General features: G+C 45.8%; 1 protein-coding gene across 1 annotated transcript in view; it reads right to left on the bottom strand.

The window, feature by feature from the left end:
- Window positions 1-21,425, bottom strand: part of LOC124742567 (receptor-type guanylate cyclase Gyc76C-like) — a 376,341-nt gene that overhangs the window by 186,574 nt on the left and 168,342 nt on the right. The window contains exon 3 of the mRNA XM_047248805.1: window positions 17,562-17,759. Within this exon, the coding sequence (XP_047104761.1) occupies window positions 17,562-17,759 (198 nt within the window). The remainder of the gene's footprint in view (window positions 1-17,561; window positions 17,760-21,425) is intronic.

Raw genomic sequence — 21,425 nt, 5'->3', positions numbered from 1 at the left:
AACTGCTACATCACAAATACGGGATGCTGCCAGGTGGAGATGGGTGAGGTGTCGACAAAGACATGGAAAAAAAGTAGTATCGTGTAGACGCTCTATGGGCAACAAACGGAACACATGCACATCCAAAAAAAAGTTTACTAGTTAAGCAGTCATATGCAACAAACTGCATAGCTGTATCTAGCATAGTTCCTTAGAAATGAATTTTTGTAATCAGGAAAGACTTTACGCTCACCCTGTACTATGCCCGGGCTTGATTGGCAAGACTATGAGTCTATTTTTGTTCTGTCAAACAATGGAAAATACAGGACATAATAATGATAACATTATGAAAAGGAGAGATGCTGAGTCGCAGATAAGCACAACAAAAAGATTGTCAAACAAGCAAGCTTTCGGCCAAAAAGGCCTTTATCACCATTAGACAGCACACACACAGACACACGCACACACACACACACACACACACACACACACACACACACACACACACACACACATGACCACAGTCTCTGGCTGCCAGAAACTTACTTGTTAAACATTCTTTCTTGTTGTGCCTGTCTGCGACCCAACATCTTCACTATATGGTGAGTAGTAATCTGTCCTGTTCATGATATTGTCATTATTCTTGTTCTGTGTTAGTTTTGAGTGTATCTCTTCCAATATTCAGGCAATGCTGCTTGCATCGTCCGCAGATGGTTTCTGAATATTCACATTAACAAAAAAGACTTGGACATGAACTATCAGCTACACAATTGGGCAGACCAAAAAATGAGAATCTTTCGTATGTGATCTGTACTCTCTGCACGTGACGCTGCCTCACGCACAGAAAAGACACTGCGTAAATCGACACTGTCGGCAGAAACTACGTACAACTACAAATCTGAAGGTCTTGGATTCGACTCACAGTCTGTCCCAGCGCTGTTAGCGCTTTTTAGGTACAAACGGAACCCTTACAGGGTCACTTTGTTGTCCGCCTGCCTGTATCTCCGACTGTTAAGAAGAATTTTTAAGAGAAACGGATAGATGTATCAAGCCGAAATTTATGTCACATACTAAGGTCTATAGTTCCTTGACGGTGTAATTAATGTTACGTTGTAAGTCAATGCAGCCAAGAGATGGGCCATATACGACACTTTATTTTTAACACTCGTAAACTCACTAATCGAAACCTATAAGGTATTTCTCATTGAAATAGACTCATAAAATTTGGCTGGAAACGAGGGTTCAAATTACAACTAAAGGAAAAAATCCAAAAAGGGTTAATTTCTAATTATATTACTCTGAACTTTTTTTTGACGTTTGTTATCTGACTGTCTATCTGTTAGTCCGTCTGTTAGGGCCCCATTTATCAGGAACGGGTATACGTACCAGTTAGAAATTTATGTCACATACTAAGGTCCATGGTCTCTTGGCAGTGTAGAAAACTCAAACTAATACATCAATGCATTCAAAAGAGACGGCCATAATGTGTTAAATATTTCTGTACTCGTAAAATCGCTCATCAAAAGCTATTCCCTATATTCGACCTTTTTTTTTTTGGTCTCTACTGATTGGTCTATTACGCCGCCAACGTAGTTGGCTATTTTGTTAACATTATTAGTTTAAACGTGCCCGTTGGGGTAATGAAAGAAAAACGATTTTCGTAAATGTTACATTAAGACTCATTAGGCTGACAATTCGATCCCAATTTAACCCTCAAAAGCCCAGCAGTTTCATAGTCAGAAGGCCTGACGAATACAACGATGTAATTTTTTATTTTATGCTGCTACAAAATAGTTCAAATGGCTCTAAGCCATCAGGTGATCAGGCCCCTAGACTTAGAACTACTTAAACCTAACTAACCTAAGGACGTCACACACGTCCATGCCCGAGGCAGGATTCGAACCAGCGACCGCAGCAGCAGCGCGGCTCCGGACTGAAGCGCCTAGAACCGCTCGGCCACAGCGGCCGGCTATCCTGCTACAGTTTACAAAGCAGTTAAATAAAATTCACACAAATATTAATTTTACAATTTGTACGTGCTTGACTAAGCTGATGGGGTAATAAGGCCAGTCAGTGAAGACCAAAAAAAGTTGGGAAGTGGGGAATAATTGGTGCAGTCGGAAGTTTTTGTACAGTGGTAGGAGGAAGTGCTATGCACAACACGCTACAAATGCTGAAAAGTGTGGGCTGAATGTGGTAGAGGGTTGAGTATGAAGGACACTTTTTAGTTCTCTCGAATAACTCAAAAACTACGGCCTCTAGCGAAAACGTAGCACAGTACAAAATAGAATTATACTAAATTTCCTACAAAAAGATCTTTCTTATTTTTTCTTTAGAATCAATAGCTGACGCACAGCGAACGGGAGAGTATGAAAATCCAGCGCGTTGTTTTTAGGGCCAGCTATAACATTGCGGGTTGTATAAAACGACATCGTAGGGGCTGCTCAATCACCCTGTATAGTATTTCGTAAAACTTTTTAAAAAGAAAATTAGCCTATATTTTATTCTCAATCGTATTAAATTAAGCTCACAGGAGCTTATTCATGCCAATATACATCGTCTGCATTAAATCAACGATAATTTACGAACAGGAAAAGGATCAACTATTATAAAAAGAACGCGCTCCGATTTCCCTTGTGTTCACTGCGCTGTTTCCATACACGAGCTTGCTCTCTGGACAGTCGTACTACGTCGCCGCGACGGGAACATTAGCAGTAATGGTTTTGCGAGCTCCCTTTGATGTTCCACATTGATTCGGACATATCACGCTGATTGGAGACTGGCTGATGCCCGCAGCAGATTACTGTAATGAGTGATCCCTTCGACCGCCTGGCTGGTACACGGAAAAGCTCACCTTACAGTTGCTTCTCAGCAGAGTGTTGTCACAGTTGGAAGTTGCAGAGATCAAAGCGTGATTTCTGACTGAGAGAAGGAACGTAGACAGGCTGTAACATACGTGACAGAGGATACGGAGCTCCTCCCCGAAGGTAGCACGATTCCTAAATAGTCAGGTCGCCGAAACAGGCGTGAACCGTATCCACCGACCCGAGAAACGGAGCAGTATATTACGACTGACTTCAACAGAAACTAGCATAACTTCGGGTGTGCCCCAGGTCAGCGTAATAGGTCCGCTGCTTTTTACGATTTACGTAAGCGATCTGGTTGATGGTATTGACAGCGGCCCTAGACTGTTTGCCGATGATGCTGTAGTCTACAGAAAAGTAGTATCCCGCGAAAGTTGTGAACAAATCAATGAGGATTTGCAGAAAATAAATGCGTGGTGAAATGACTGCCAGTTATCTCTCAATATTAGTAAGTGTAACCTACTGCGTATAACAAGGCGAAAATCCCCATTAATGTACGAGTACAAAATGAATGTGCCCAGTCTTTGGAAGCGGTAACGTCCGTCAAGTATCTGGGTGTGACTACTCGAAATGATCTAATGGAATGATCAGATTACACAAGTAACGGGTAAGGCGAACTCTAGATTGCGGTTTATTGGTAGAATCCTGAAGCGATGCAGTCCTTCAACAAAGGAAATAGCTTACAATACGTTAGTTCGTCCAGTCTTGCAGTATTGTTCGTCTGTGTGGGACCCTTACCAGTTGGGTCTGATTCAAGAGATTGAGAAAGTCCAAAGAAGAGCGGCAACATTCGTGACTGGTACATTTAGCCATCGCGGAGCGTTACAAATCTCATAGAACTTTTGAAGTAGGACACACTTGCAAAGAGAGGGCGCGCTAAACGGAAGGGGCTGCTCACTAAATTCCGAAATCTGATCTTCACCGAGGATGTAGAGCATATATTATTACCAGCAACTTTCAAATCGCGCAATGATCACCATTCAAAGATAAGGGAAATTAGAGCTCGTACTGAGGCGTTCAGACAGTCGTTTTTCCCTCCCGCGATCCGTGAGTGGAACAGAGGGGGGGGGGGGGGGGGGGAATATGAGTTTGGCGCGAATTGTGCCCTCCGGCACACACCACTTGGTGGCTAGCGGAGTATATATGTAAATGTAGACCGCAACACATTTAAAAAAAAAGGATTCTGCCGTGACTTGTTGGCAAGTTCATTACCCTGGGCTGGTGTTCTACGCCTAATTCTAGCTCCCGCGTGTCTCCGGTATTCTCCAACACCTCTGTTTTATACATCGTTGCGCAGTGCGCTCACGAACCAGACACCGTAGTCCCGGCCTTCGACGCCGTCAAATCCATTTCCTTCACAAAAGCAATGACGCGGTCGCGAATAGCCTACTGACGAAGAGGCATGGCGCACGAACAATGTGACTGAACTGAAAGCGATGTGGTGTAGTTATTTGACCTTGACTGTGTACTGTCATTGGATATTACAGAGCGAACGGTGCGTTTGCAAACCACACTTGCCACAAGAGACTATCACTCTGTTACCGTGAAATATCAAAGCAACTGTGAGAATAATTCTCGCGCGTTATGCCAAACGGAGGCAGTAAATTTAAGTTTCAGATTCTAGGGAGTTCATTTTCCACCGGATCTGTCACCCATAGTTTTACAACCAAAATTCTGTCGCATCTTCTTTCGGAAATTAGCTGCAGACCACTGAAATGTGTTTCACATAATACATTGGAGGGCTTAATAGACGGCCGGCCGGTGTGGCCGAGCGGTTCTAGGCGCTTCAGTCTGGAACCGCCCGACCGCTACGATCCTGCCGCGGGCATGGATGTGTGTGATGTCCTTAGGTTAGTTAGGTTTAGGTAGTTCTAAGTTCTAGGGACTGATGACCTCAGCTGTTAAGTCCCATAGTGCTCAGAGCCAGCTTAATAGGCACGAAACTGTTGAATCAGAAGAATGTTTTTCATATGGCAAAAAGAAATTCGCGTGGATTCGAACACCCTGCGCGGATCTCGATCTTCTTGCGACCGTACATTCTCGTGACCACCGCTCCCAGCCGTTATGTACAGTGGCTACATTAAAAGCCAAGACTTTTTGCAGTATCGCAGAAGGAACATCCAATTTCTCTTCGCCCTATTACACGACCTCGTTCAGATTCAGTAAGGTGTTGATAATGGCATCTTTATCGCCTTAAAAGCGTTCTGGACTAACATCAACTCATCACGTCCAATCACGAACGTAACCACCGTTCGCAACCGTTACAGCGTGTATTTAAATCAAATCTGATTTGCATCCTCATAGTGGCAGGGGTAAAATACAGGGAGCGAAAGGCTATTTAGAGTTTGCACAGAAAGCAGATGGCAGTTATAAGAGTCGAGGGGCATGAAAGGGAAGCAGTGGTTGGGAAGGGAGTGAGACAGGGTTGTAGCTTCTCCCCGGTGTTATTCAATCTCTATATTGAGCAAGCAGTGAAGGAAACAAAAGAAAAATTCGGTGTAGGTATTAAAATCCATGGAGAAGAAATAAAAACTTTGAGGTTCGCCGATGACACTGTAATTCTGTCAGAGACAGCAAAGGACTTGGAAGAGCAGTTGAACGGAATGGATAGTGTCTTGAAAGGAGGATATAAGATGAACATCAACAAAAGCAAAACGAGGATAATGGAATGTAGTCATATTAAATCGGATCATGCTGAGGGGATTAGATTAGGAAATGAGACACTTAAAGCAGTAAAGAAGCTTTGCTATTTGGGGAGCAAAATAACTGATCATGGTCGAAGTAGAGAGGATATAAAATGTAGACTGGCAATGGCAAGGAAAGCATTTCTGAAAAAGAGAAATTTGTTAACATCGAGTATAGATTTAAGTGTCAGGAAGAAGTTTCTGAAAGTATTTGTATGGAGTGTAGCCATGTATGGAAGTGAAACATGGACGATAAATAGTTTGGACAAGAAGAGAACAGAAACTTTCGAAATGTGGTGCTACAGAAGAATGCTGAAGATTAGATGGGTAGATCACATAACTAATGAGGAAGTATTGAATAGGATTGGGGAGAAGAGAAGTTTGTGGCACAGCTTGACTAGAAGAAGGGATCGGTTGGTAGGACATGTTCTGAGGCATCAAGGGATCACCAGTTTAGTATTGGAGGGCAGCGTGGAGGGTAAAAATCGTAGAGGGAGACCCGTGAGCTGAATACACTAAGCAGATTCAGATGGATGTAGGTTGCAGTAAGTACTGGGAGATGAAGAAGCTTGCACAGGATAGAGTAGCATGGAGAGCTGCATCAAACCAGTGTCAGGACTGAAGACCACAACAACGACAGTACTAGCGCCACAATTACGCGACTGGCGCGAAATTTGAATAGAGATCATCCATCGGATGCAGAAACACGCCTACCAACCTTCGTTTACGTTGCACAACTCCTTCTTGGTGTTTTGATTTCTTTTTTCCTGTCACTGTATTTCATGTGCAGAAATGATTTTGTGCCTTCTTAGAACCGATCTAGAGTACTGACAAAATCATTTCCTTTAATGTTTGTGTAATAGTTTCTTGTCTGCATGACAGCTAGAAACATAGGCATGTCGCATTTCATTCACGTCAATACTGTATGGATGTTTAACTCTGGCTGCGATTTCCGCCGGCCAATTTTTGTCCTGTCGGGTGTACGTAAGGTGACTGGAAATGAAACGACGCGATGTTATAAACCGTCAGTTTTGATTAATTAACGTGTGCCAGAAAGTTCTCAAGGAAAAATAGGTAATCAGTCGTAGCCATATAGGGTGGTATTTGAACAAATATTTCTTCCTGTTGCATTAATAATTCGTTTTATCTCATAGCACTTATCGTGAATGGTCAGCTCAACAAGTAACTAACTAACAAGGAAGTTAACGATTATAGTACCATATACCTTGTCCACGACCTTGCCTTTCAAACTTCCCTGCCCTCCACTCAACAGCCACTTGTGACGTATATACCAGTAATGCCTACTTTCTACACTTTCTAAGCCTCCACATTCCTTGTGGCGTCATTTCAACACACAGTAAACACAACTGCAGCTGTTTCAGCTAGCGACTAAGTTTAGACACACGGAAATCACTGTCTATAACACACATAATTATTACCTACCACCATAGTTTGGCAGGTGCTCCTTTCGATGATGTTCGGACGTAACCGGCGGCCTGTTCAATGTTCCGGTAAGAGTATTCTCACAAACATAGTCATAAACAGAATTATGCCGTTAACTGGAGTTTCCCTCAAACTAGTAATTACACTCGTTATGTCTAGCGGCAACTATATACGTCACCATAAGTCAAGAGAATTTTACGTTTTATGTCTCTTTTTAAGCTCCACCCAATTGCTACCTACCATCCATTATTATGAACTTCGGAGTGCAGTGATTCGGGCAATATATCATCAACATAATGCAATCTGCAGGTTATTTATTTCTTTATTTCGATCACGAAGCTAGAAGACGCTGGAACAACAGGTTATAAATATGTATAAAGTCTTCAGTCGCCTCGTTAAAGCTTGCGAAACGACTTCCTACGTAAGCACTGTTCGTCATGACAGAATTCTCCTTTCTCCCTCTCCATTTCGGCCCTACTCGTTAAAAATAATAGCTGTTGCCAAGACCTTAGCGGTGCAGAAGGGATGGCTTATTGTGCACTGCGTCTTGTAAGCTTGCACGATTTCTCACGTTCTCTTCTTGCCAAAACTTTAAAGTCACAGTCACCTGCTACTACAGCTTCTCCTTATTCTGAAACAATTTTTGGAACCAACATTTGTTTTTCTTATAATCGCTTTTTTCAATTCTTGGCGCAGTTCTGCTGCTCTGAGATACACGGCGACATAAAGAATGTCCGAATTATTTCAGTTGATACCGTAGGGAAAACGGTGCCACTTTAACTTTGGCTGCAACATTTCTAAATGGTAGCCCACCCTGCCATTGCAGTTAGAGTCGCTTCGCCATTTCCGGTGGCTTCACTCTAGTTGCATGCGGAAAGCCGGTTTTAACCCTAGACTGCCAAACCCTCGTAAAATTTACGATTGCACTAGGGCATTAAACAGAACATTTTGCACTTAATTTGGTAAGTAACATACCATTTGAGACTTAATAATTGCAATGCATAACCTATAATTACGGCTCCCTTTGAATAAACTTTACGATCGTTTAATAGCAATATAATTCCTCCTTTTGCGTTCAAGGAACGATAACCTCGCATCGGACGGACAGATAATAATTGTCTGAAAATAAAAAATTAAACTTTACACTCGAGGGAAGACTCAAACCAAGGACCTCTCGCTCCGCAGTTGCTCACGCTAACCACGGGACCACGGCGCTCCTGAGCTCACACTCTCCTTGATGTTGCCTATCTTCAGCATGGACTAGTCAGTTTGTATATTTTGCTTATTTTTTTCATAGTTCCACACAACTTCTTCCTGTTTTCTCGATTGATCTGTGTTCAGTTTTTCAAGGCCTATCCACTGTGCCAACTTATAACTAAATCTGAGGGGGGTGCGATGGGGAGGTTCCCTTGTAAGTGTATGGCTCGTCGCGAAGTTTCGTTGTTACGTTGACTCTGTGACACAGCTGAAGTCTGCCCACTTGGCTGAAGCAGTTTTCTCGTTTTGCCGAGAGAGAGCGTGGATTAACGGATGTACCAGCACCAGTGCCACACGTTTCGGGAGTAGGTCTGAAGTTTGTTTCGCGCGAATTTCGCTGCGAAGTGACGTCAAGATGATGTTGCACATTTGTCGAGTGCTGTAGAGTTTCGTGCTCACGTGTCACATCAAGATTCGCGTGAAAGTAGCTTCTCCCGTTGATTACTATTTATTACAAGCAAGAACGAAATTGTCACTCTCAGCAATTTAAACTGTGCTCTTATCTTCCTGCCTAACCACATCCTCGGAAACTGCGACACATTTGGAAATAAATAGCAAAATATTTGTGACAAGGATAAAATGGTTCAAATGGCTCTGAGCACTATGGGACTTAACATTTATGGTCATCAGTCCCCTAGAACTTGAACTACTTAAACCTAACTAACCTACGGACATCACACAACACCCAGTCATCACGAGGCAGAGAAAATCCCTGTCCCCGCCGGGAATCGAACCCGGGAACCCGGGCGCGGGAAGCGAGAACGCTACCGCACGACCACGAGCTGCGGACAATCAAGGATATAAACATCATTTAACCTTTCGCTTTTTAATCATACTAAAGACACAAAACCGAAAATACTCTTTCAGGAGTGAGAGCGACCTTATATGCAAATAACATTGGGTATTGGAGCACATACTTCCAGAATCTCTTAAAAACACGGAGATTTAAAAAAATAAAAAAAAAGAATATAGTACGAGGCAAACCCACTTGCGTCCTCCATGCCTCTAGCCCCTACGATATTTTTTTAACAACAGGAATTTATTCAGAAACAGGTATTACAAGCCGGCGTGTGTGGCCGAGCGGTTCTAGGCGCTACATCTGGAACCGCATGACCGCTACGGTCGCAGGTTCGAATCCTCCTCGGGGTTGGATGTTTGTGATCTCCTTAGGTTCTAGGGGACTGATGACCTTAGAAGTTAAGTCCCATAGTGCTCAGAGCCATTTGAACCATTTTATCTATCCTTGGTAAGAACTTTTCTCTTTTCCATCTACTATTGAGGATTTCTTGTTTTTCGTTCATTACTTGTTGTTTAAAGTCGTGTAGAGATTGTCCTCCAACACTGAAGATGTAGTTCATAAAACAATATTTGAATCATGTGTGCATTCTTGTCTTGGATGCTGGAAACGTTTTGGCGACCATGTACATTATTTTTTTGGCTGTTTATTTCGTCGAGAGTCGTTGATAAGAAACTAATCAGAATTTATCCATTCCTACAGACCTGCAGTTTTGGAGCAAGCTGCTGTTCGGCGTACGGCAGTGTCAACCACTCCACAGTGCTGGCAGTAAGGATGACTAGTCAGTTTTGTTCTGTGGTGTCACGCAGCTGTCGGCATAAAATCATTTATAAACAAATAGGCTACTGAGCGCAACCTTGAAGGTAAAGTTTTGTCTGAAAAATTAGACCAGACCTTATTCCAGTTTAAGTTTTCGTGTTTCATCTACTGTTACTGGTGGACACGGAGATTTTTTTCCCATTGGTTTCGATTATTTTCTTTGCCGTATAGAATCTTACATTGAGAGTCTTCTCTAAAACATATTTTGCGGTTTTCAAGGCATGAATTATATGTGACTTCTATTTTCTGTCACTTTACCCCACCAAGCTATGGTGAACTCCTGACGTTACCTTTCGCATTATGATGTCCTAAAGGCTTTTACTGCCGATATGTCGCTGAATAGCATATAATTATAAGAAATTTTTCTGTCTTGGGTTTGGTCGTGGACGTCAGTGTTAATCGCCATGAAGAAAGCGAGCGTGATTATCTGTTTCTCGAATACATTACACATCGCGAGGTTGTGGCTACGTTAAGACGAGTGTAAATTCAGGACTGCAAAACGCGTCGTCCACCGCAGTCCAGTCATTGGTCACTTATACAAATGAAACGACACAATTTCACACACTTGAAGGAAGCGCGGGAATAGAACCGTGTCTCCTGCATACTGCGATTCACACAACTATACGGATTACCCTAGAACACCTCCTCCTCGATCCAAATTCTCACTGCCACCGAGTCTACTTTTACATTCCCCGTTACACACAAACAGAATTGCCGAGGCTCTCGATGTTCTGGAATAGCATCTCAGCATCGAACGTGAATAGGGGATCCAGCCAGAAATCTAGGTGCAGGAATTTATACAAATGAAATGACACGGTTACAGAGCCATTAAAGCTCTCATCCAGATAGGATTTTATGTACACAGACGGAAGCGGTGAATGAAATTGCCGGCCCTGGTACAAAAACTATCACTCAGCGCTTCAATCTACACTCCTGTTGATAAATTAAGCACGGTGCTGATAAATAGTGGAACAACGCTCTGGTGGGCGGTTTGCGGGTTTAAATCACCTCGGGGTATGACCTGCGGTCGTCGCACGGTGGCGCTGGCAGCAGTCCACATACGCAGAGGTGTGTTGGTGCATGTCAGAGTACGGTGCAGCGAGTAAGTGTGCAGACGCTTTCAGACATGCTGATGGTGACTGTGTGTTGAAAATGGCTCAAAGAACACACATTGATGACGTCATGAGGGGTAGAATACCAGGGCGACTGGAGGCTGGTCAAACACAGCAGGTCGTAGCCCTTCGTGCGCCACAAAGTGTGATCTCAGGATTATGGCAACGATACCAGCGGACAGGAAACGTGTCCAGGCGCTACAGTATGGGACGTCCACAGTGTACACCACCACAGAAAAGACCGATATCTCACAATCAGTGCCCGCAGACAGCCACGGAGTACTGCAGCTAGACTAGCTCGGGACCTTACCGCAGCCACTGGAACAGTTGTCTCCAGACACACAGTCTATAGACGACTGAACAGACATGGTTTATTCGCCAAGAGACCTGCAAGGTGCATTCCACTGACCCCTGGTCACAGGAGAGCCCATAAAGGCTGGTGTCAAGAACACAGTACATGGTCATTGGAACACTGGTCCCAGGTTATGTTCACGGACGGGTCCAGGTATAGTCTGAACAGTGATTCTCGCCGGGGTTTCATCTCGCGTGAACCAGGAACCATATACCGACCCCTTAATGTCCTTGAAAGGGACTTGTATGGAGGTCGTGGTTTGATGGTGTGGGTTGGCATTATGATTGGTGCACGTACACCCCTGCAAGTCTTTGACAGAGGAACTGTAACAGGTCAGGTGTAACGGGACGTCATTTTGCACCAGTATGTCTGCCTTTTCAGAGGTGCAGTGGGTCTCACCTCCCTCCTGATCGATGATAACGCAGGGCCCCACCTAGCTGCCATCTTGGAGGAGTACCTTGAAACAGAAGATATCAGGCGAATGGAGTGGCCTGTTCTCCAGACCTAAACCCCATCGAGCACGTCTGGGATGCTCTCGGTCGCCGTATCGCTGCACCTCTTCAAACCCCTAGGACACTTCAGGAGCTCCGACAGGCAATGGTGCAAGAATGGGAGGCTATACCCCAGCAGCTACTCGACCACCTGATCCAGAGTATGCCACCCTATTGTGCGGTCTGTGTATGTGTGCACGGAGATCATATCCCATATTGGCGTCGGGTACATGCGCAGGAAACAGTGGCGTTTTGTAGAACATGCGTTTCGCGACGGTTTTCTCAACTTATCACCGATACTGTGGACTTACAGATCGGTGTCGTGTGTGTTCCCTATGTGCCTATGCTATTAGCGCCGGTTTTGTGTAGTGTCACGTTGTGTGGCACCACATTCTGCAAATATCCTTAATTTATGAGCATGAGTGTATATACATAAACTCATATCTGTGTGAGGACAGTAAAGACCCGGCCTTGGTACAAATTTTCGCTCGACGCATCAGTCTATACACACAAAATTGGTCACTTAATATCAGCTGTGATATGAGAATCTGGCGTTCCCGTCGTACCTGACGGCATCCGATTCCAACATTGTTCCGCGATGCAGGTAACAGCACTTCGTATGAAGTGGCCCTTGTCGCCTTTAACCGAGCTGCAGCCGATGTGGCAACACTGTAGCGACAAGTGACAGACGTCAAGCAGCAAGAAATTTTAATCGGAATACAGCGCTAACTGAGTTACGTAGCTCACAGTGGACAATGTTGTCAAACCCGTTTTTGGGGAACTTCTGTATAAGATTACCGTTTAACTGTATTTTTTTTCTTTAAGTTATTATTATGAGCCTCTTAGGTGACATTATTTAATTATGGTATTTAGTACCCATGTGCACAATGATACGGGGTGTCAGGCCGGTCGAAGTGGCCGTGCGGTTCTAGGCGCTGCAGTCTGGAACCGCGAGATCATTACGGTCGCAGGTTCGAATCCTGCCTCGGGCATGGATGTCTTTGATGTCCTTAGGTTAGTTAGGTTTAACTAGTTCTAAGTTCTAGGGGACTAATGACCTCAGAAGTTGAGTCCCACAGTGCTCAGAGCCATTTGAACCATTTGATACGGGGTGTCAGGTTTGGTAAGGAATCATTCTCGATTCTGGCAAGTAAATTATGAGTACGTGCCTGGTTAATATGTTGTTTCTCGTATTTACTTTGTTCTGTGTAATTTCAGTTTTAATTGTCAAGACAATGTTATGGATTTTAAGTCATGGTTTCAGTGCTTCCACTTTTATTTATTTATTCATTTCTGAGGAGTCAGAGAAAATTGTGGCACAATTCAGTTATGGTTTATGAAATTTCGTAATGTAGATTTGAAGTTGTCCGCAGCTCGTGGTCTCGCGGTAGCGTTCTCGCTTCCCGAGCACGGGGTCCCAGGTTCTGTTCCAACGGGGTCAGGGATTTTCACCTGCCCCGAGATGACTGGGTGTTGTTGTGTCATCTTCATCATCATCATTCACCCCCATTACAGTCGGAGGAAGGCACCGGCAAACCACCTCTAATAGGACCTTGTCTAGAACAGCGGTGCGGGTCTGTCGCATCGTTCCCCTACGCTCTGTCAAGTAGCATGGGACTTCATTCCATCCCATTTCCACATCTGAAGTGTGATTAAATGATACTGTTATTTGAGTGACAGGAGTGGGCATTTCACTAACGACAGATTTACCACTAAGGTTCTGGAAGAATAGTAAATTAGAACCACTTAAAGTTTTCATGATTACAGTGCTCATTTTGACTAATTTTTTTGGAACTTGTTTCACTTAATTCCGTTCAGTGGAAAAGATGTTGTCCATAAACAGTGTTATTGGGAAAATATACTCATGTTCAGAAAAAATAGAACAGGACGTTCATATTCACGAGACATGTACAATAATATGTTCTGCAGAAATGGTTAGAATTTGAATCATGTCCGTTATGATGACGACGAACGAGTCGTCACCAATGTTGGCTGGTGGCCAATGCTAAATACACTCCTGGAAATTGAAATAAGAACACCGTGAATTCATTGTCCCAGGAAGGGGAAACTTTATTGACACATTCCTGGGGTCAGATACATCACATGATCACACTGACAGAATCACAGGCACATAGACACAGGCAACAGAGCATGCACAATGTCGGCACTAGTACAGTGTATATCCACCTTTCGCAGCAATGCAGGCTGCTATTCTCCCATGGAGACGATCGTAGAGATGCTGGATGTAGTCCTGTGGAACGGCTTGCCATGCCATTTCCACCTGGCGCCTCAGTTGGACCAGCGTTCGTGCTGGACGTGCAGACCGCGTGAGACGACGCTTCATCCAGTCCCAAACATGCTCAATGGGGGACAGATCCGGAGATCTTGCTGGCCAGGGTAGTTGACTTACACCTTCTAGAGCACGTTGGGTGGCACGGGATACATGCGGACGTGCATTGTCCTGTTGGAACAGCAAGTTCCCTTGCCGGTCTAGGAATGGTAGAACGATGGGTTCGATGACGGTTTGGATGTACCGTGCACTATTCAGTGTCCCCTCGACGATCACCAGTGGTGTACGGCCAGTGTAGGAGATCGCTCCCCACACCATGATGCCGGGTGTTGGCCCTGTGTGCCTCGGTCGTATGCAGTCCTGATTGTGGCGCTCACCTGCACGGCGCCAAACACGCATACGACCATCATTGGCACCAAGGCAGAAGCGACTCTCATCGCTGAAGACGACACCTCTCCATTCGTCCCTCCATTCACGCCTGTCGCGACACCACTGGAGGCGGGCTGCACGATGTTGGGGCGTGAGCGGAAGACGGCCTAACGGTGTGCGGGACGGTAGCCCAGCTTCATGGAGACGGTTGCGAATGGTCCCTAATTTGCTGGGAAGTGGCGGTGCGGTCCCCTACTGCACTGCGTAGGATCCTACGGTCTTGGCGTGCATCCGTGCGTCGCTGCGGTCCGGTCCCAGGTCGACGGGCACGTGCACCTTCCGCCGACCACTGGCGACAACATCGATGTACTGTGGAGACCTCACGCCCCACGTGTTGAGCAATTCGGCGGTACGTCCACCCGGCCTCCCGCATGCCCACTATACGCCCTCGCTCAAAGTCCGTCAACTGCACATACGGTTCACGTCCACGCTGTCGCGGCATGCTACCAGTGTTAAAGACTGCGATGGAGCTCCGTATGCCACGGCAAACTGGCTGACACTGACGGCGGCGGTGCACAAATGCTGCGCAGCTAGCGCCATTCGACGGCCAACACCGCGGTTCCTGGTGTGTCCGCTGTGCCGTGCGTGTGATCATTGCTTGTACAGCCCTCTCGCAGTGTCCGGAGCAAGTATGGTGGGTCTGACACACCGGTGACAATGTGTTCTTTTTTCCATTTCCAGGAGTGTAGAAATATATAAATCACAGCAGGTTAGTCAGCAATGTCGATAAGGTGCTGGCTGCATGGTCTGGATCTGCAACGACTAAAATAATTAGAAGTCGTTGGTAAAAAATAATATATACTGTACTTAACTGGTTGTACAGGATTCTTCTTGGCTGCATACATATAATTATAAACAGATAGCGGTACTAAGCGCCTTGTTAAAGGTTGCTTCCTGACAGCTGAAGGCTATGCTACTTTACTACTTGACGTCCCGAGCAAGAGTGGACGAGAACTCACTAGAAACTTGATACAGGGCGCGGGGCGGCGCTGGTCGCGACTCGCGGGTCCAACGATACTAATAAGGACCAAGATCGATAACTGCAACCCCTAGCAAGTGACGTATCGAACATTGATACCACAATGTCGGCCATCGGGTTCAGGGTCAACATCGATATCGCGGCGCAACTGCACCTTCCGGTAAAATGTGCCTGCAGCTCTCGGTGTCGCTATCAACCGAAGGTATGGATCAGTGTGGTTCGAACAGAGGCACAGGATTTCTCGCAGACGTATGCGCGGACCGTACTGTGAAATTAGTGAGTTTGAAAGAGGGCGCATTATTAGCACGAGAGAATGTGATGCATCCATCCGGAAAGTCACTGCTTGTGTGGGACGAAGTGTTCTGGCAGTATAGCGGGTGTGTGCAGAATGGTTCACGGAAGGCCGTAGAACATGACCAGATAGGTCAAATTTGGAAATTTGTGGTAAGTTCCTATGGGACCAAACTGCTGAGGTCATCGGTCCCTAGGCTTACACACTACTTAATCAAACTAACTTAGGCTAAGGACATCAAACACATCAATGCCCGAGGGAGGACTCGAACCTCCGACGGGGATACTCCCCCGAACCGTGGCAAGGCGCCTTAGACCGCAACGAGATGGGTCAGGTCGCACCATCCAAACCACGTCCCGAGAAGGTCGACATCTCATCCGAATGGCAATCCAGGACAGGTCTGCGTCTTCCTCGCCTTTGGTGCAACAATGGAACAATATAACACATCGTACACTATCAGGGGTGACAGTCCGTCGCCGCTTATTACGGCATGAGTTACGTGCGCGTCGTCCACTTCTCCGCATGCGTTTGACGAATGTGCAGAAACATGCTAGACGGAAATGGTGTGTGGAACGACACCACTGGGGACAGGAATGGCATCAGATAGTGTTTTCGGAGGAATCCAGGTTCTGTTTTTTTGAAAACGATGGCCGCATTTCGGCTCGCCGCAGACATGAGCAGCGGCATCACAGTGACTGCGTTCGCACAAGACAAATGGTTCAAATGGCTCTGAGCACTATGAGACTTAACTGCTGAGGTCATCGGTCCCCTAGAACTTAGAACTACTTAAAGCTAACTAACTTAACGACTTCACACTCATCCATGCCCGAGGTAGGATTCGAACCTGCGACCGTAGCGGTCACGCGGTTCCATTCTGTAGCGCCTAGAACCGCTCGGCCACACCAGCCGGCTCACACAAGACATAGAACGCCAATTCAAGCCCTTATGGTGCGGGGGATGCTACTGGTTACAACCACGAACACAACTGGTCCTTGTCCAGGGCACTGTGACCGGTGTGAATACCTGAATGACGTCCTGCGACCGATAACCATGCCGGCCGGGCTGTCCGAGAGGTTCTAGGCGATACAGTCTGGAACCACGCGACCGCCTGCCTCGGGCATGGATGTTTGTGATGTCCTTAGGTTAGTTAGGTTTAAGTAGTTCTAAGTTCTAGGGGACTGATGACCACAGAAGTTAAGTCCCATAGTGCTCAGAACCATTTCAACCCATAACCATAACCTTTCTGCAAAACACCCCAGATGTCATTTTTCAGCAATACAATGCACGACCATATGCCGCTGCACGAACCGTGCCTTCTTGGTGTCACATGATGTCAGCCTTTAGCCCTGGCCCGCCAGATCACCAGATTTGTCACCAATCGAAAATGTGTGAGATATGGTGAAATGACTACGACCCAACGCTGACCATCACAGATGAACTTTGGAACCAGGTCAATGCAGCATAGAGGGCTACACCACAGGATGCCATTCGCGCCTTATAAGCGTCGATGCCATCACGCATGGAACGAGTTATCAGGGTCCATGGAAGACCCTATGCCTACTAGCAACAGGAAACGTGTTGAACCGAGGTGACTGAAATGCTAATCGTTTCTGCAGAACATACTAATGTACATGTCCTGTGAATATGAACGTCCTATTTTTTTTTCTGAACATGAGTTTATATCTGCGACCACGCAATCTCCAGTCACATTCGGTCCCCACAGCCTATGTTGCCACTAAACCTAGACCTGGAGTATCAGTGAGCAGGTACTTACATAGCTGATCATGGGTATGTTGCGCGAGTACGAGACGATGGACTCGACGTGGCAGGGCCCCTCGGGGCCGATGAAGACGGCGACGTCCTTGCACATCATCTCGGTCATGACCCTGGTGGCCATCACGGTGTCGCCTTGTGTGTCGCGGTACTTCAGCTCCAGCGTCACATTGGGCAGTATATTGATATCTTCGTTCACCTGCCGGACAAAGGTAACCAAATGAGAAAGCTGCTGACTTCACGTTTGCGACATTCGTTACTGTGCCAGATGGCTCAAAAAATAATACATCTTTGCATGTACTTGTCAGTGGGTGTCAAACTGCGACCCGTGGGCCACATGCGATCCGAATCAAGAATTCGGACAGCCCGCGGTTCCCAGCCGTATTTTGTAATAATATGCGTCTACCTAATAACAGGCGAACACAAAAATGCTAACTAACGTTAAGAGCTTCTTGTTGTTGTCGTGGTCTTCAGTCCTGAGCTCTCCATGGTACTCTATCCTGTGCAAGCTTCTTCATCTCCCAGCTTCTTAGGAGTGTAATTTTCCTGCTCAGTAACAAACACACTCACAGAGACACTAATGATTAAGATGTGCTTTAATTTTAATTGATGTCGGTCGGCACTGAGCTAAGTAAAGTTGGTCGCTTACCTCAGGGGCAGAGGCGTAAACGGCGCATTCACTGCGGGGTTACAGGATGGGAGAGGGAGAATGTTTTCTGTACGCCTTCCAGTACAGGCAACTCACTGACGTGTGCGACTCGTACCGATCAGCTGCTACGGTATAAATTTTGACACAGACGTTACGTAGATCCGCGAATGCGCATTATAGAGGTCATCTTCAAATGCAGTTCATAATTATAGTAAGGAATATGAAACTAAATCAGGGCTGTTTTAGAACACTGAAGCATCTGCCTCCACGTACGCGTACACCATAATTACTCTGCCACGCAGATATTTGGGGTACACTGGTCTGGAATGAGACGTTCCCGGGGGGTCCACTGGGGGCCAAACCGCACAATAACCCTGGGTTCCATGTGGGGCGGCAGTGAGGTGGGTGCCTGCTGTGGCCTGTTGTGGGGTTGTGAACCACGGAGGACTACAGCGGAACTACCTTTCTTAGGTCTCCGGTTGAATACACAAAACACACGCAAACTGATGTGCCAAAGGAAGTGGTATAGGCATGTCTATTCAAATACACAGATATGTAAACATGCAGAATAAGGCGCTGCGATGGACAACGCCTATATGAGACAAGAGTAACAGAAGGCAGATTTCAGACTACCTAACAGATCAGAACGAAAATTTCTGTTCCGACACTGACAATGTTGAGTGTTTATGGAAAAAGTTCAAGGCAAAAGTAAAATGCGTTTTAGACAGGTACGTGCCGAGTAAAACTGTGAGGGACGGGAAAAACCCACCGTGGTACAACAACAAAGTTAGGAAACTACTGCGAAAGCAAAGAGAGCTCCACTCCAAGTTTAAACGCAGCCAAAACCTCTCAGACAAACAGAAGCTAAAAGATGTCAAAGTTAGCGTAAGGAGGGCTATGCTTGAAGCGTTCAGTGAATTCGAAAGTAAAATTCTATGTACCGACTTGACAGAAAATCCTAGGAAGTTCTGGTCTTACGTTAAATCAGTAAGTGGCTCGAAACAGCATATCCAGACACTACGGGATGATGATGGCATTGAAACAGAGGATGACACGCGTAAAGCTGAAATACTAAACACCTTTTTCCAAAGCTGTTTCACAGAGGAAGACCGCACTGCAGTTCCTTCTCTAAATCCTCGCACAAACGGAAAAATGGCTGACATCGAAATAAGTGTCCAAGGAATAGAAAAGCAACTGGAATCACTCAATAGAGGAAAGTCCACTGGACCTGACGGGATACCAATTCGATTCTACACAGAGTACGCGAAAGAACTTGCCCCCCTTCTAACAGCCGCGTACCGCAAGTCTCTAGAGGAACGGAGGGTTCCAAATGATTGGAAAAGAGCACAGATAGTCCCAGTCTTCAAGAAGGGTCGTCGAGCAGATGCGCAAAACTATAGACCTATATCTCTGACGTCGATCTGTTGTAGAATTTGAGAACATCTTTTTTGCTCGAGTATCATGTCGTTTTTGGAAACCCAGAATCTACTATGTAGGAATCAACATGGATTCCGGAAACAGCGATCGTGTGAGACCCAACTCGCTTTATTTGTTCATGAGACCCAGAAAATATTAGATACAGGCTCCCAGGTAGATGCTATTTTTCTTGACTTCCGGAAGGCGTTCGATACAGTTCCGCACTGTCGCCTGACAAACAAAGTAAGAGCCTACGGAATATCAGACCAGCTGTGTAGCTGGATTGAAGAGTTTTTAGCAAACAGAACATAGCATGTTGTTATCAATGGAGAGACGTCTACAGACGTTAAAGTAACCTCTGGCGTGCCACAGGGGAGTGTTATGGGACCATTGCTTTTCACAATATATATAAATGACCTAGTAGATAGTGTCGGAAGTTCCATGCGGCTTTTCGCGGATGATGCTGTAGTATACAGAGAAGTTGCAGCATTAGAAAATTGTAGCGAAATGCAGGAAGATCTGCAGCGGATAGGCACTTGGTGCAGGGAGTGGCAACTGACCCATAACATAGACAAATGCAATGTATTGCAAATACATAGAAAGAAGGATCCTTTATTGTATGATTATATGATAGCGGAACAAACACTGGTAGCAGTTACTTCTGTAAAATATCTGGGAGTATGCGTGCGGAACGATTTGAAGTGGAATGATCATATAAAATTAATTGTTGGTAAGGCGGGTACCAGGTTGAGATTCATTGGGAGAGTGCTTAGAAAATGTAGTCCATCAACAAACGAGGTGGCTTACAAAACACTCGTTCGACCTATACTTGAGTATTGCTCATCAGTGTGGGATCCGTACCAGATCGGTCTGACGGAGGAGATAGAGAAGATCCAAAGAAGAGCGGCGCGTTTCGTCACAGGGTTATTTGGTAACCGTGATAGCGTTACGGAGATGTTTAGCAAACTCAAGTGGCAGACTCTGTAAGAGAGGCGCTCTGCATCGCGGTGTAGCTTGCTCGCCAGGTTTCGAGAGGGTGCGTTTCTGGATGAGGTATCGAATATATTGCTTCCCCCTACTTATACCTCCCGAGGAGATCACGAATGTAAAATTAGAGAGATTAGAGCGCGCACGGAGGCTTTCAGACAGTCGTCCTTCCCGCGAACCATACGCGACTGGAACAGGAAAGAGAGGTAATGACAGTGGCACGTAAAGTGCCCTCCGCCACACACCGTTGGGTGGCTTGCGGAGTATAAATGTAGATGTAGATGTAGATGTGACTGGCGCAGTTGTTAGATCGATTACTGCTGCTACAATGACAGGTGATCAAGATTTAAGTGAGTCTGAATGTGGTGTTATAATCGGCGCACGAGTGTTGGGACACACCATCTCCGAGGTAGCGATGAAATGGGGATTTTCCCGTACGACCATTTCACGAGTGTACCGTGAATATCTTTCATCAGGTAAAACATGAAATCTCTGACACCCTGCGCCCGGAAAAGATGCTGCAAGAACGGGACCAACGACGACTCAAGAGAATCGTTCAACGTGACAGAAGTGGAACCCTTCCGCAAATTGCTGCAGATTTCAATGATGGGTCAGCAACAAGAGTCAGCGTGCGAACTATTCGACGAAACATCATCGATTTGGGTTATCAGAGCCGACGGCCCACTCGTGTGCCCTTGATGACTGCACGACACACAGCTTTACTCCTCGCCTGGGCCCCGTCAACACTGACATTGAACTGTTGATGACTGGAAACATGTTGCCTGGTTGGACGAGTCTCGTTTCAAATTGTAT

This window comes from Schistocerca piceifrons, chromosome 1 (assembly GCF_021461385.2).
Source record: "Schistocerca piceifrons isolate TAMUIC-IGC-003096 chromosome 1, iqSchPice1.1, whole genome shotgun sequence".
NCBI lineage: Eukaryota > Metazoa > Arthropoda > Insecta > Orthoptera > Acrididae > Schistocerca > Schistocerca piceifrons.
Note: the sequence above shows the minus strand (reverse complement) of the source record. Positions and strands in the feature narration are given on the sequence as shown.